Genomic DNA, 16,451 nt, shown 5'->3' on the forward strand with positions numbered 1-16,451 from the left:
GCAGAGTCAGCAGAAGCCAGCAGATCACATGACAGATCATTATGTGCAATGGTTTAAAACTTCCTGTGCATTGTGCAAGGTTCAGTTATAACTATATGTATTTAAGAAAACAATGTTGCTTTGCCAGAAAAAGACTTTGGTTATGTAAATTGTTAAAGTCCTTATATTAGTGTGTTCCATAGCCCTGTACATAAACAGTGTGTGGACGTAAGACACCAACACACAGTACTATAAACGGTTGTTCTCTGTTCGATGTTGCCCCCTTGTGGACGAAGAGCTGCACTTCAGAAGCGAAACCCTGTCAGTGTGCATAACGGCTTGGATCTCTGCAGTTCCAGCGAATGTTTACGCTGTTGATTTTGATAGTTTCCCAATATCACATGTTGACCTAAATGTGCACTGAAAGTTCAGCCAAAGCTGCTCCTTCAAATATTTGCTCTGCTTTGCTGCGAGTCTGCCTGAATGATTGCATAATCCTGGAAAAAAACTATAAAATAACAAAATGTCTCCAATGAATTCTTAAAATTAAATGACCTTTGGCCTTTGGTATAAACCGTGTTCCTGCACAAAAAGGGGACATAATTATATTTATATACATTCTACAGTATAAACACATCTTTACAGTCGTTTGTATTAGGTATTGCAATGACTATGCTTCACTATGTGCAGTGTACATTTAAGACTAAGAAAGGAAATATGTAGCATAATGCTTTGTCGTTGAATCACTCATTAAACAAGTTAAAGCATTTGAGATCATTTTCTTTTCATTTATACCTTCTGAATATTTTAATAACTGTCTCAAAATAGATGTAATGCTATGTAATAAAACTTTAATTAAAGTAATAAAACGATTTTCAGTCATATTTCTTTGCAGTTACTCCTGGTATTTGGGGAATGATATTTTGAAATCACAGTAAACTAGAAACATAAACATGAACATATATTCTTTTCCATACTTTTATAGTACATTCTTATGCTTTGTTCATAAATTAGGCTGTGATTCAATTGATCAGCACATAACTAAAAGAACAGACAACAGTTATACAACAGTTTTGCAGAAATGATGAGAAGAAGTTAATCATTTTGACTGATTATTGTGTTTTTTAGGGCTTTGCATACAGTGGGAAGAACATTACATACGGACTGGAACTTGGTTAAACTAAAACAAGGGTGTCCAAACTACGTCCCGGGGGCCAAATGCAGCCTGCGGGACATTTTGAATTGGCCCTCAGTGAATTCAAAAAGTATAAGGAAATATGGCCCAGACATGAAACTTGTGCTTGTGTTCTATTGTACTTATTACATATATATCTAAACATATCTTACACAGTATTCATGAGTTAATGAGCCCACTTAAACCCAAATAAATTCAGTCAGTTAAAGTTACAAACATTTTCTATCAAATCTTAGTTGATAAAAAAAAGCCAAATACCTTATTTCCATAACAAGCTTTAAATAGATCTTTCATATTTCCCCTTATTATAACATTCTGAGGCTTCTGTTTGAAGGGATGAGCTGCTAACACCTTTTGTAGCATTATAAATAAAACCATATGGAGAGCTGAGATGTATTTTTTTTTTTTAGCATTTTCCAGTATCAGACATAATTCACCTACATTTGATTTTTCTAACTTATAACTTAACTTATGAGGTGTTATACCTCACTTGAGTGGCCCAGCCCTTCCTATATGTTTCTGTATGTGGCCCTCTGTGAAAAAAGTTTGGACACCCATAACTAAAACAAACATTTAAACTCTGCTTTTTGGAGTTTCCGAGCAATGAGTCAATATTGCTGCACCTGAAATCCAAACCAATGACTCCGACGACATCAACTTGGCCCTTTTGCAGTTGAATAATCATTGACAGAGATGTAGCTTTAAAGGCTACGGGACGGTCTCACAACACCAATTGTCTCTTCAGAGGTTCATCATGAGGATCGCTCTACAGCTGGGCCTCTGCAGCCTGTGTCTGACTTTGACACTTCTTGGAGGAGGAATGTATGCATATTCTTATTTCATTATTTTCATTTGAAGCATCTAATTTTTATGAGCTGAAGATTTGGTACAGGGCGAAATGTTGCATCACTTAATATGTGTATTTTAGGGGAACGGATCTTCCTGAACCACCAGCAGTGAATTGTGCTTGGAGCCGCTGGTCAGAGTGGAGTCCATGTGATAATTGCACGAAAACCAGAGTGAGTCAAAAGTTAAAACTGTCAGTGAAAACTCAATTTTCAAATGAGTTTGATGACAATATTGTGCTAGCTGGCATGTACTGCATCAAATCCAAATCACAGTAACTTCATGGTCAAAGTTGAGTTAGAATCAGTATTTCAGTAGTAATATTATTTTCATTATAAATGTGTCGTTCATCACACACACACACACACACACACACACACACACACACACACACACACACACACACACACACACACACACACACACACACACACACACACACACACACACACACACACACACACACACACACACACACACACACACACACACACACACACACACACACACACACACACACACACACACAGGTTTTGTTTTGCTTTTGTTTGTATTTCATTTCCTGACATCAGTTTTACCAAAAATGTATATTCACAAAAAAAGCAGTGGCTGTAAAATTAATGCAGAAAGCCTTAACTATAAAATAATTAATTCCTTTACTGACTTTTCCCTGATAGGAATATAATTGGTAAAAAAATCCTGAATTGTGTATGTTTTCTGTGAAAGAGCCTGAAATACAAAATTGTTATCTTCACCGTTTCTCCACTGTTTACCCCTGTAACAAATACACAACACACTTGTTTCACATAGATGTTGAACAAAGTGCAATATCATTTATGATCCTCAGAGGCGGGCTCGAGGTGTAGAAGTGTTTGGTCAGTTCGGTGGAGATTCCTGCCAGGGGTCACTGGGGGACAGAGAGGCCTGTGTAACAGACGCTGCCTGTGAGCTGCCGCCTCCGGCCACATGCTCCGACACTGAGTTCCGCTGTGAGTCAGGTACTGCAGCCTCTTTGAACTCACCAACTGTTCAATACCTTTATTTCTTTTCAATGCCTATACAATTCCATCTCAACACAGGAACTTGCATCAAGAAGAGATTAATGTGCAACGGGGACTATGACTGTGAGGACGGATCAGATGAGGACTGTGATCCTCTGCACAGACCTTGTGGATCAAAAGTCCTGGACAGTAATGAGCAAGGCAGGACAGCAGGATATGGGTAAGAGAGAGTTCAGTTGCAAGTGTCCATATACAGTCATATAAAAGTTAAACGAGGGCTTTGTCGCTTCAGGGTAGAGCACTGACTCTCATTGTGACTAGATATTAATCAAAGCATTATTCGGAGGAGATGCTTTCCGATGTTTTGTAGTTGTTTTGCAAGTAAATAATAGATTAAACACTATTGTGACATTTTGGGAACTATATGTAGTCACTTTCTTGCAGAGTTAGATACGAATAAATATCACTGTGAGATTATTTTGGCATAAAAATATTGAAAGCAGGAGGATGCCTCACTCAGTCCAAGTGTAAGAATGTCCCATAATGTAAAACCATTCCGTTTAATACAAGTTATAGAACATGTCTCCTAGTTTGCTCAACTGTACAGCTCAAACTTTTGCAAGCATAATACTTTTTATAGTCTTAAAAGTGTAAAAAACTGTGTCCATGCTCCAGAATCAACATCCTGGGTGCAGATCCTCGCATGAACCCGTTCAACAATGATTACTTCAACGGGAGGTGTGATCGAGTGAGGAATCCCAACTCTGGGAATAATGATAGACTTCCCTGGAATGTCGTTGTGCTCAACTATCAGGTTAGCCAAAACCGTTTCACCTGTTTTACCCCTATCTGTCAAACATGAATGAGACTATTCTGTAAGTTCTGCCATCACAAAATGTTGTCTCCCTGTTTTCCAGACAATAGTGGAAGAAACATCTTCTAGAGAGATTTACGAAAACAAACACACCCTCCTGAGGGAAATGCTAAAAGAGATGAGTACTAAAGTTGATGCCGGGCTTTCCTTCAAATTCAGCCCATCTGAGGGATCCATGTCAAATAAAACATCATCAAAAGTGGGTTTAGATTATGAATATGAGAAGAAAAAAATGATAAAGGATGTCTCAGAGATCTCCACCATCAAGGTAAAAGACACTATTGTGTATATACTCTCAAATAGATGCCACCTGTGTTTACTGATGCCTCTCCCCTGCACACACAGAACCAGAGTTTCATGCGGGTGAAGGGCACCGTGCAGCTGAGCACCTACAGGATGCGTTCCCGCGATCTGAAAACGGCAGATGAATTCTTGGAGCATATCAAATCTTTGCCTCTAGAGTATGAGAAGGGTATTTATTTTGCCTTCCTAGAGGACTACGGAACTCACTACACCAAAAATGGGAAGACGGGCGGCGAATACGAGTTGATTTATGTTTTGAACCAGGACACCATACAGGCCAAAAGTATGTGTCTCTATTCAAACCAAACGTTTTCTTGCACAATGTTATAATAACTCACTCATATGCTTTATCATTGTTGCAGATCTGACAGAGAGAAAGATTCAAGAATGTGTCAAATTGGGCATAACCGCAGACTTTTCAGGAAAAGTTGATGGACATGTGAAAGGCAGCGACTGTAACGATGTAACAAACAAAGATCAAGGTCAGCTTTCCCTGTGTTAACTGATCATACTGATAAGAAATGTAATATTTAAAGAATTTGTGAAATATATCTTTATACTAGACTGTACTCACATGCCACGTATGCTGAGATGTGTAGCTTCAATCCTTCCTGCTGCCAATACTGGCCATTTGTATCAGAATACCTTTATTCGTCCCACAGAGAGGAAATTTACATTTGCTACCGCAACAACAGAGCCAAAGACTACTTAAAAAAAGCATGCATTAAAAAAAATATTAAAGATAAAAAATAGAAAATAAAATAAATATGAATTAAAAAAAGGGGGAAAGAGGAGGACTACCCTGAACTGGGGACAATATACACAGTCTATTTAAAGGACAGAATTACTCTCAAGTTCCGAGGAAGGGTTACATGCGGCTTCAACAATGTAACTTAGGCAAATTGAGTGGGTATATTTGCTTTGTTAGCGGCATTAAGAAGAATTCCTCTGACAAATCTAAGGGAAAAGCTGGGAGAATTTTGTGTATTCAAACAAACCAGCAAGAATCTGAACGTAACCTCTGAAACCAAGCCTTATGAGTAGATCGAGCACAGCTATTGTAATGTGTATGATTAAGGTTTACGGTAATGTATGAATGTGGAAAGTCACTAAAAGTCTTCCCTTGTTGCCACACAGTTGAAACTCACGGAAAAGCAGTGGTGGACAAAGTGATGACATCGGTCAAAGGTGGCACTCTACAAAGTGCTGTGGGTATGAGGGCTAAATTGAACAAGGATGGAGTGATGGATATCAGTACTTATGTGGAGTGGGCCCGGACCATCTCTGATGCCCCTGCGCTGCTGACCAGTGAGGTAAGCTGGATGGGCTTTCTTGCACTTCTTCTGGTTGTGTGAATGTGGTTGAAATGAAATCATTAAAAGAGGCTTGGGAGAAAAAGCATCAGCTGAAATAATGGTTTGTTACATAAAACGCTAAGAAAGATTGATCGGCATAGTGAAGCTGTAACAATATCATTAAAGATGACATGCTGTGACAACAATCTTTTTAGCAAGGCCATCACTCTGATACAGAATACACTATTGTAACTATTAGATTACTTTTTAAACACACTTTCTCAAAAGCTACTGGATGGATGTCATATCACGGCAAGTGCAATGATACTCATTGTGTGTTGATTCTGACAGCCTGAAGCCATCCATATGTTGATTCCATTGGACATGCCAGGTGCTAACTCCAGGATATCCAACCTGAAGCGGGCCACCACAGAATATGTGGCAGAGTATAACGTGTGCAAGTGTAAGCCCTGTCATAACGGAGGCACCCTTGCTCTGCTGGATGGGAAGTGTGTCTGCATGTGTCCTAACCTGTTTGAAGGCATAGCCTGCCAGAATTTCAAGGGGGAAAATGCAAAAAATCCAGGTAAAAGTTAACAGAAACAGTATCACACTTTCCAACAAGGACTCAATGTCCCTTTAGGTCGTTTTAATTAAACATTTGGGAAATGTGTTGCAGCTCAGAGACCGGCTGTGAATCAGGAAGGTAACTGGTCATGCTGGTCCAGCTGGTCCAGTTGTAACGGAGCGAAGCGCTCCCGGACACGCAGCTGTAACATCGACGGGCTTCCTGTGGCCGTGTGCAGAGGAGACACCAATAGTGAAGAGCACTGCTGAGCAGACCCATTTCAACAATCACACACATGGTCACAGACCCTTTATGTCTTAAATACAAAAACAAAGCACCACGTTGGTCTTAACATGCTTATTTAGGAGAAAGGAGCCATCTTGACAGCATTCATTGATAATACAGTTAATAAAATCACAGTTTTTTTATGTGGAAGGATTTTTCTGTTTAGTTTTGGGATTGATGTGTTTTTTTTACTACACATACTGAATGTATCTAGATAAATGAATCTACATTAACCCAACACAGATCTTCTAAAGTTGTTTTAGTACAACTGTAACTAATTGTATGGAAAGTTGACCGCTGACAAACAAATATCAAGCGTAATGTGTATCATGTATTTAATTTATCTGCTGCTGTATACTACACATTTGTATAACACCAGTGATCACTGAATTATTTCCCCAAATCATTTCATTCAAAACTCTGTGCTCTTTTACAGCGCTACAGATAAAAAAGAGCATGTCCTATTTAATCATTAATCAGTCTTAAAGTCCAGTTAGATTCAAACAAAGATATTTGACTACAAACAACAGTGTGTCTCTCCACTTAAGTTGAGTTATAATAGTTTTGTCTGAGGAACGTACTAATAGGCTAATAACTCATCTTTAAAAGCATGAACATATTCCAGGCTGCGCTGTGCAAATGAGATCCAGATGAGTAGAAACAGGGAGGAGAGAAAACTGACAGAGGACAACGAGAGATTAAGGTGTAAACATGACAAAATATATGTGCATTTATATGGGTTTACTGTTCCTAAAAGCACTTTCACGTATGTCTATGAACACATGAATCAAATCTGCTATGGTTAATGTTGGGACAAATCGTTACATTTATTCAAAACCAGCAAGAACTTGAAATGAAGATGAAACTAGAGTCTAGGTTTTACATACAGCTCCAGAAAACAATTAAGAGACCACTACAATTGTTTCTTAAATCTTTATCTCTACATTTATGGCAGCCATTCCAATGTCTGTTGAATTCCAACAAAGAGAAAAATTGTCGGTAGCTTATAGAATACAATAAATGAATAATAAGATAAACCTATACATAATAAACTAGAGAAACTGATAATGCTGAAGTGGTCTCTTAATCTTTTCCACAGCTGTATGTTTACCAAAGAAAAAAAACTTTTGAGAAGTCAGATTACAAACAAACAGGTGTAAATAATAAAGTGTCTGTTGATGAAAGGGTGTATTTAAATCATTACCATTGGGTTATTGCTTTCATGCTTGGAAAGTTGCACTGATAATGGACAAAAAGGATGAATGTCGTGTTTGCTTAGCTTAACAGCCTTTGATTTCCATGTTTGTTAATGGATTTAGTCATTTAGCAGCAACACTGCAGGCATGACTGGAGATCCTAGTGCAACAGGACGCCTTGCTGAGCAAACAGCAGTGAGCATGCTGCTGACAGTGTTGCACAATATATAGGAATGTGCAGACCTGTAAAAGAGAAATATTCTCGCAAAATCTTCTTTTTTCTGCCTGTGTGTGTGTGTGTGTGTGTGTGTGTGTGTGTGTGTGTGTGTGTGTGTGTGTGTGTGTGTGTGTGTGTGTGTGTGTGTGTGTGTGTGTGTGTGTGTGTGTGTGTGTGTGTGTGTGTGTGTAGGGGGGTGGAGATGAATGCATACTTGAGAGGTAACCATTGGGGGTGGTACCCCCTGGCCTTTAGGATGTCAGCATAATGGAGTAAAACTTTGGGACCTTATTGAGCTCCAGGGAGACCCCATTCACTCCGGACAGCACCACAGCCTCGGGCCATTATCTTAGCCTAAAATGTTTTGTTCTTTCTTCAGCCTTCAACAGAACAGTTAGCTCAAAATAATGAACCCCTCTTCATCGATAGACTGCCAGATTCTCTTTTTACTAATATTACCTCATACTATAAACTTAGTAACAAGTCAAAATACAAAGGTTAAATGAGTACATCAGAAACTTGTGACACTTAAATGTAATAGTTTATTTTTCTAATATAGCCCTGATCTAGTGAGTGGGCAAAACACTTCATAATTTGCTCAAATTAATTCCAACAAGAACTTGTTTTCTAAATAATGTTTGAGTAGAAACATCTTGATAGCCAGATGTGAAACTCTTGAGTGAAACATTTCTACATTCACATTAAAAAACATATTCCAGATACTTTTCAAAGCTGTGAAAGGTTCAAGAGAAAATATGAAGGCAAACAAAAAACATAAAGTTGTTGTAACTTTAAGAAACTTTCAAATCCTCAAATTCCTTACTTTGCAACTGGCCAGAAAATGAATTCATGGTTCGCTATCAAAGGGAGAACCATTGTTGTCTCATCTCATAAACATATAGTCCCTGCTTTCAATGAAGAAGTGGTAAGGGATATTTTTTTCAACAAAGCCCTTAGAAGGGTGTGAAAGGAGCCCTTTCGCACTCCTAAACGCCTGGACACAGTTGGAGGTGCCCCCTCCCCACTTCCCTGGGTCACTAAAGGCATTGAAGTTTTAGAGGGCTGCTACGGCAGATTACTCCACACAGCTGCCCCAGCACCGTGGAAATGAAGTTATGCCCCCTTGTCAGCTATGTTTTGTATTCCCCCTCCTCCTCTTCTTCTCTCACTTACTAAAACCTTACACCAGGAGGCCACGTTTGGATGCAGGAGGGAATCAGGGGAGGAAACTAACGGACAACTCCTACAGCCATGGCAGATAGAGAATCTGATTGGCTGATTAGATATTCCCTCTTTGCATCATTATTCAGAGGCTCCAAATCCCTGACATTCAACCCAGCCACTCTCCCATACCATTCCCTTCCCCCATTAAACCTCAATCATAAATCAACCCCTCCTCCACCTTTCCCACCTCTCTAAAAGCTCAGGGTACGGCCTGCCTCAAGTCTACCCCCCCAACCTTCAATTATTGTGGGTCACTGGGGGTTTTTTCACTTTGCTTTGGCTAAGTTTGTTTATTTTCAGTCAAAACTGAACTCTAAGTAACCCATATATGAAACCATGTTTAAAAGTTTGAAATAAAATTCTGGGAATCACATGCTTAATTTTAAAAGATAAAAGTCGGATTACAAACAATAAAAGTCACGCTTGCTAAATTTAATATACTCAGAGGTTTCGACTGCTACTGCCTGATTTGGTCCGGTATGACCTCATGGTGACTGGTTTCAGCTAACTTTAGATACAAGTGAGTAAATAACAGTTCCCTCAACCGTGTATACTGAAACACTATGTTTATCACATCTTACAAGCAGACATTTCAACAGATAATTTAGAAAACGACACAACATTTTCTATCAATTTCTTTTGGGAAAATTAGTGGCTGTTCAGCTAAAGTAATTTAGTTTTACTTCCAGACATTTATTAAACATTTTTAAAGACTTATCATTTAGTCTATACAATATAAGAACATAGAAAAAAGGTTTATTCAGGTTTGAAGAGACTGAGGAGACATCTTCAGATTGTTTCTGTTTTGTCCGATCAACAGAAACCTAAATATTACTTTCAAGCTGATTTGAGAAAGAGACAGATTTTAAAATGTGATATACTTGGATAAGCAAATGTTTTATAATATTTTCCTTTCCAACAACTGCAATATTTATGACATTACTACTCCACTATTTGCATGAAGGTCAGTGATATAACAAGTTGAGAGAAGATGAGAAAACAACGTCCAGCATAAGTTTCCAAGGCCAAGAATGAACCTTAAACCACATTACTCGTTAGATTTGCAGAAAACCAACTACCACTTTCCAAACTTAAGGCCCTCTCTTTCTCTGTTTCAAACTTTTTGTGTCCATCTCACTTTAGATTTCCATGAATCAGACGTGACTACAAATAAATTAGAGCCAGTTGTCTTGATTCCACGAAAGGCAGTCTCCAGAGAGGCTCAACAGGAAAAAGTCAGTCTGGCGGCTGAGTAGTTTTAAAGGCGCTGTATAAAGTTCTGCAGGGACTAAGAAAGAGGGAGTTATTGCATTGCCGTTGTATTAACCTAACTCAAGCAATTATCCGGCATCAAACTGTTTTGTAGTCCCACATAATTTCTTCTCCAAAAGCTTTTGCAGTCATTTATATGTACATTCAGTGTGGTAATAAAATGACGTGGTATGGGGGAAATAATGAGTAATGGTCATTGCGCCAGTGGCCAACGGAGAGAATATATTGTCTACAAAAACTAGCCAAAGTAGGGCTGCCTGTTTTTCCTTAGTGTAACCTAGAGGAGGATGGGTTTGGGGCGGGGTAGAGGGGAGGTGGGACAAGCAACACTGAGTTATGATGAGGCAATTTTAATGATGTTCTGGTCCCTGCACCAAAGGCCCCGGTTGACTCTTTTCTGTTTCGCTATTGGAAAAAAAACAAAAACATTCCTATTTCCTTTGGTGCCAAAAGTTAATTGAAAACATTTCAGGGCAAAGTATGGTCTGGGGCCCCCATATGATTCTCATCCGTTCATTATCCTCCACAATGATAAAAAGGCATTACAATTATTAATGGTTGGAGCAGAGGCCTTCTCTCTTAAAGTGACAGTGTCAAGCTTTTGCTTCTCATCACTAAAGGCTCCGAAATGCCTTCACTGCTTCATTTTGTTGGTATTTTTCTTACAATTGCTGCCATAGTAGGATTTATTATTTGTTTTTTTATAAAGATTGTTTAAAGCCTGGTGATAGCAGTTGAGTCATATAGTAAACTAAAGAGTGCCACATATAGAAGTAGGAGAAGACCTCATCTAATTGTAAGAGAACTAACTGTTAAACAAATGTATCAGCAGGAGTTGGACTGAGCAATAAAGCTGAACTTTCTCACATAACTCCTCTGGGATAGCTGTCTCCCTGTGCTCCCCCACTCCCTGAAAAGGGTGACAGAGGGATAGAGTGAATGACGTGCCCCAGCATTGTGCTGCTGCACCATTGTGTATTTTGCATCTCCATAATAGAGGTGCCACTCGACTTCTCTTCCAATCAATGGGCTGGAGGGCCCATCTCTTTTCCTTGAAAAGCAACATGGCTGCCATCAATAGTTTCAAGACCCATTATCACAAGTGAAGGAGGGGACGCTGGCTTTTTTGTGAGTATAGAGAGCTGACAGACTCATAACAGGAGTCACAACCATGTAAACAGACGGATACGCCATCACTGCTATCACTGATTTAAAAGTGCATTATACTTGTACCTAAATCATAAATATAGTTGTGTGTGACATAGTGTAAAGATAAATATGGTTAGCTTTGGAACTGTTGTTGATTTATAAAGCAAAGGTTACTTTATTTAAGTTATTTTGATGATGTTAATGCAGGTCAATACATTGTTTTGAGCCCTATAGCCTGTTCTGAATAATACTGGTACTTAATAGCTAATGCATGACAGTTACAGCCCAGGTTAAAATCTAATATATTCTATGAAATTTCACTAGAGGGGTATATAAATGGCTGTGCTAAAATCAGTAAAAGTTTAATGTACTTTCAGTGACACCTGGTGAACAGTTGTGTTAAATGCCCTCAGAAAAGAGTTGGTCCCAGCTATATTTACCAACCCAATCAAATTGTCCAAAGAAAATAAAAGTAAAACAGTCCGATTTGAACTTTTTCATACTATTACTGATGTCTTTTCTTTCAGATAAAACGATAATGACCATTTACACTCTTTAAATGTGTATTAAACCAGACACTTTCAAAATAAATGGAAAATACACTTTCAAAAGTTAGAGCCACAAAGAATCCAAATGAATTATTACAAAAACTATCCTTTATTTAATGTGCGTCTACATTCAGAGGAGTGTGTTCATAATGGGCACTTAACATCTCCACTCACCCAAACACAGACATTTTATTTCCCTCAGTGTGTCTTTGTGAAGACTTCAAACAAACACACGGGGTGAGGATAAACAAACTGAGGAGCGAACAGCTTCTTGGCTCCATTTGGGCTGCAAATCCCCAGGAGGAGGGGCTCACCTTTTCTCTCGTCTGTTTGAACAGTTTTTAAGAATTAACACTTGATACCTTGAGCAAACATCCATGTTTACAAGGTCAAGTGTATCACTCTCAAGAGCTTCTTGTTTCAGCATTATCTGTCCTGGGATTTACACACATTGCAGAGGCTTACAGAAACTTTGGTTTTTAATGAAGGGGTTGTGGAGAAAGTCTCTGTAAGGCTGGTAAAAGAAAATTGCTCTGCTTCCCCAGCACACCTCTGAATTGGTCAGGATGAATAAACCCAGTAGTAAAACGTTCAGGCACTTTAAGTTATTTTCCTTCCTCTGTGGTCATAATGCAGTTAAAGAGTGGGACTCACTTATTCATACAGTGCAAATCTCTTGTCACTCATATAGAAATATTTTGTTTACAATATACTGTACAATTTATCTTTACATAACTGATAAACACAGAATAGGCTCCTGCAGCATTGTCTTTTACGTCACTGAAACATACCAAATGCTATTAAGTGATAAACATTGTCCTGATTTTTTATAAACTAATGCAGATTTGAGGTTGAATGTAAAAGATCCAAATGTTAGTTCAGGAGATAAAGACAGTTTCTAGTGAGTTGATTTTGAGAAAGACCAATAACTTTCTGCTTTTCAGATAAATTTGGTCAAAACCAAAATGGTGGTCAGGATATTTAGAACAGTCCGACAAGGTGGGGAGGAACTTGAGTTTTCCTCATATAGATATTCTTCCTGGTCGATATAATCGTCCTCAGAATCTTCTTCAGTGTCTGAAAACCCGCTTCCCGCAAACCTATCACTGGAATCGGAGCAGAACGTTTTCATGCTCACTTTTATGTACTCGCAAATGTTCCTGTCCGTGCCATCACACACACAAGTGTCTAGCTGCTGCGCCTTCGGCATTGTGCGCATGTTGGAGATCACTCTGCGGCAGTCATCCGAGCACCTCTCCCCTCCGAAAAGTTTTCTGCAGTGGAATAAATAATCCCTCATGGCAGAGCTGCAGAAGTGGTCCCCCTCGCACTGCCGCCGGGCCTCGGTGCAGCCCATGGTGCTGGTCCGCGGCAGGCACGGCTCGATGGCTTGTTTGGTGCTCCTGCACACCGGGTCCGTGGTGCAGTCACAGTCCTCCAGAGCCGGGCCACCTTGGGTCATATTGAGCTGAATCAGAGAGGATATGCAGTGGCTGGGACACTTCTTTCGGTCACCACTGAGGACAGAGGAACAAGCATAAAGGTATTGATCGTAAGCGTAATGGCACTCCGGCTCTCCGTGGCACTTCAGGATGGCTTTCCAGCAAACCAGCCGACGACTGTGGTTAGGAGATCCCACACATAAGCCGATTATTAGGAATAATACGCTGCATATTAACACTGCTGTCCGCTCCATCAATATGGCACGACTTGCCATTTCCAGGAAGATTGAATCTTAAAAAGGTTAGACTTCATGTGGGCTTCTGTAGAACCATCACGCTGCATCAAAACAAAGATACTCCCAGATGGTTTCATATCATGTCACAATAGGGGACTTGAAGTCAGCGAGACGCCACAAAGTCAGCAACAACAAGGATGGCCACAACATGATAAGATCTAAAAGTTTCAGAGCTCAGAAAAAGTTTCCAGTTGTCGCCAGTCCCGATGGTTTCACTCTCATCCCAAGAAGCATGTCGCTCAGGACCCACGCAGACTAGTCAAAGTTAGGACCAACTTTTAGACCTTTTTCCCAAACTCCTCAAAGTACCGCGATTTATCCCAAAGTCTCTGATCCGCTTTCTTTCTAGCCCGCATCCAGCCTCTGAGCAGATCTTTGTGATGAGGCTGTGCTGATGGTCTGATAAGGTTACTGCAACCCTCGCCTCTGATTGGTCCAAACTACTGTTGTGATTCTGTCGTCACACACGGGCGGTGACGCAAGCCAAACTGGAGTAAAAGGAAACTTTCAGCAACATTACTTTTTATTATCTCATCATCATAGAAAAGGACTTTTTTGAAGGCCCACAATTGAAATATTAAATTCATATATATCTATGGGGTTATGGCTATTTTTCACAGTGAAAGAGAAGTCTACTCAGATTTTAAAATTAGCAGTACCAAAGTGAAGAAAGGCTTTCCAAAGTTAAAGTCATGCATACAATGAAGAAAAAGTAAAAGTACTCATTATGCAAATAAAATTAGGTCTGTATTGAATTATAATAATTGCTGCAATATGTGCATCATTTACATATTGCAGCTGGTAAAGGTGGAGCTAACTTTAACTACTTTACAACTTGGAGCATGTCAATGTGCCCCTTGGGTTAATAAAGTCTCAAATGTGATCTGAATCTGTAATATCAATATGTTTATTCAAAGCAAAGCTTAACTTTAGAAGTGTAAAGTCGACAACAATAATATAATGAATGTACTGGGTTAAAAGTAGATGGATGATCTCAATGTATCCATAAATCTCTTAATTGTGCTTCTACAAAGTTTCTATTTCACATTATAAATAGTTCAACTGCTGTGGTCTCATTCTTGAATAATTGCTCATCCTACACTGAGAGCCGTATTTAATAAGGCACATATTCTCTGGAAAACACTAGCATGGTGTTGCCTCCCCGCAGTGAGAGACGACAGCTGTTATAACACATGCAGCGCTCCTGTCTTACTCTTTCCGCCATGAAACATAGCAAGCCCTTATTGTGTAGTTATACAGCACTGCACATATATATTTGCAAACACCAAAAAGACGTGACAGCTTGGAGGTTTAAGACCAATGGCTTCCTGATATGGAGCTGGGAAAATACCAGAGGCCTTCACATGAGCAATGTAAAAGAAAAAAAACACATTTGGCGTTGTTTTACTACCCATTCAGTGCAAATGTAAGCAGCGGTGTGAAATCCTAATGACCTAGTACTTTACCTTTTGGTAAAGGGTATTTCCTATTTCCTAACAATAACACTTAAGGGTGTAAAGAGGAATAACAACTACAACCACACACTGTAAACAAACATGCAGCCACTGGGCATGAAAACAGAATGGATCTGCAGCCTTGAGGCCAACAGAACAAATAGTAGAGAAGAAAAGCCCTCAGTCGTTTGGATAACTGTTCTTCTGACCCTGTCACATCACCACACTATGACCACAGAGATCTGGCAGCTCTCAGGGGACCCTCAGACCCCCCGATTCCAATTAGAGAGATTAGAGAGGAGTCAAGACAAGTGCAGAAGAGTTTCTTAGCCAAACAACCCAAAACACCCCCTTCCACCTCCTCCAGCTGGCGTACCAAAGCAACAGGATGACTACAGACTCAATTTACGGCAACATCAAAGTGGAGGTTGGAGAATGCCCAAATGGTGAACTGCTCAAGGGTCCGCATGAACTACAAAGAGCCTGACATCTGAACAGACTGCGAAGGCCAAAACTGGATCCTAACGGACAGATATGGTTGCTTTTTCCACTGCTGTAGACGTGACTATTAAACATGTTTTCTACTTTTTTGCAACGTTCAGAATCACTTCAGTATCTCTAACTTTTGCCCTCTGTTGAGCCACATACTTTCTTTCAATAACAAACCAAAGAACACACCCTGACCACAGTCAAATTTTACTTTCAAGAAGGAGCTCATAATGCATAGCAGGACCAAAATCCCATCAGTGTTGGAGGGCGGCCAGATGAGAACAACGGCCAGATTCAGTGGAGCCAGTGGCTCTGTATGATTGTGGAGGCAGCTGCTCTCCCCCAAACTGTACCTCTTAAATTACTTTAATACATCACTTAGAGTCTGTACTTGTATACTAAACTTCTAAGATTTTTCTCAGGGAAATATGAGGCCAGTGTCCTTTGCAGGCTTGTCCTCTATTTATTTCAAACGAGCACCTCCGGATATGCATCCTGTACATGCGGTTGTTCATGGCGACTTGCATATAATAGTGTTTCCAGAATTGGAATGCGGTTCCCAAGAGTGGATTTGCAAATACTCATGCAGAGACAGACATGCTCTTCAGTTTGTCTCCACTGCTGTCAGAAGTCATTACACACAAGCTGCTATGCCAGAACAATTCACTGAACTTTGTATTCAAGTGCTTCCAAGCTCAGAGAGAGGCAGCGCGAGAGGGGAGGGAGGGAAAGGAATCAATACTAAAACGCTGCCAAGTGTTTTTCTGCCTACATTTATTCATTTTTCTGAGGTTGTTGGAAACTGCTCAGATGTCTGC

At 39.7% G+C, this 16,451-nt stretch overlaps 2 protein-coding genes across 2 annotated transcripts; one reads left to right on the plus strand and one right to left on the minus strand.

Annotated features, from left to right (window-relative positions):
* Positions 1-1,789: 1,789 nt before the first annotated feature.
* On the plus strand, positions 1,790-7,530 carry c9 (complement component 9). The gene is made up of 11 exons (XM_063890412.1): positions 1,790-1,996; positions 2,103-2,193; positions 2,868-3,018; positions 3,100-3,241; positions 3,697-3,835; positions 3,939-4,163; positions 4,241-4,481; positions 4,561-4,680; positions 5,336-5,511; positions 5,845-6,079; positions 6,173-7,530. The coding sequence occupies exons 1-11, from the start codon at positions 1,929-1,931 to the stop codon at positions 6,328-6,330; spliced, it is 1,746 nt and encodes a 581-aa protein (XP_063746482.1). The 5' UTR covers positions 1,790-1,928; the 3' UTR covers positions 6,331-7,530.
* Positions 7,531-12,042: 4,512 nt separating this feature from the next.
* Positions 12,043-14,076, minus strand: gas1b (growth arrest-specific 1b). The gene has a single exon (XM_063890423.1). The coding sequence runs from the start codon at positions 13,667-13,669 to the stop codon at positions 12,893-12,895; it is 777 nt and encodes a 258-aa protein (XP_063746493.1). The 5' UTR covers positions 13,670-14,076; the 3' UTR covers positions 12,043-12,892.
* Positions 14,077-16,451: the final 2,375 nt, after the last annotated feature.

This window comes from Eleginops maclovinus, chromosome 8 (assembly GCF_036324505.1).
Source record: "Eleginops maclovinus isolate JMC-PN-2008 ecotype Puerto Natales chromosome 8, JC_Emac_rtc_rv5, whole genome shotgun sequence".
Lineage (NCBI taxonomy): Eukaryota > Metazoa > Chordata > Actinopteri > Perciformes > Eleginopidae > Eleginops > Eleginops maclovinus.

What these genes read in the sequence shown, in the direction of transcription:
- c9 (XM_063890412.1), top strand. Translation starts at nt 1,929, where the DNA reads ATGAGGATCGCTCTACAGCTGGGCCTCTGCAGCCTGTGTCTGACTTTG. An exon ending in ATAATTGCACGAAAACCAGA is followed by an intron (nt 2,194 to 2,867) that starts GTGAGTCAAAAG and finishes TATGATCCTCAG; the next exon opens with AGGCGGGCTCGAGGTGTAGA. An exon ending in TGAGTTCCGCTGTGAGTCAG is followed by an intron (nt 3,019 to 3,099) that starts GTACTGCAGCCT and finishes ATCTCAACACAG; the next exon opens with GAACTTGCATCAAGAAGAGA.
- gas1b (XM_063890423.1), bottom strand. Translation starts at nt 13,669, where the DNA reads ATGGCAAGTCGTGCCATATTGATGGAGCGGACAGCAGTGTTAATATGC.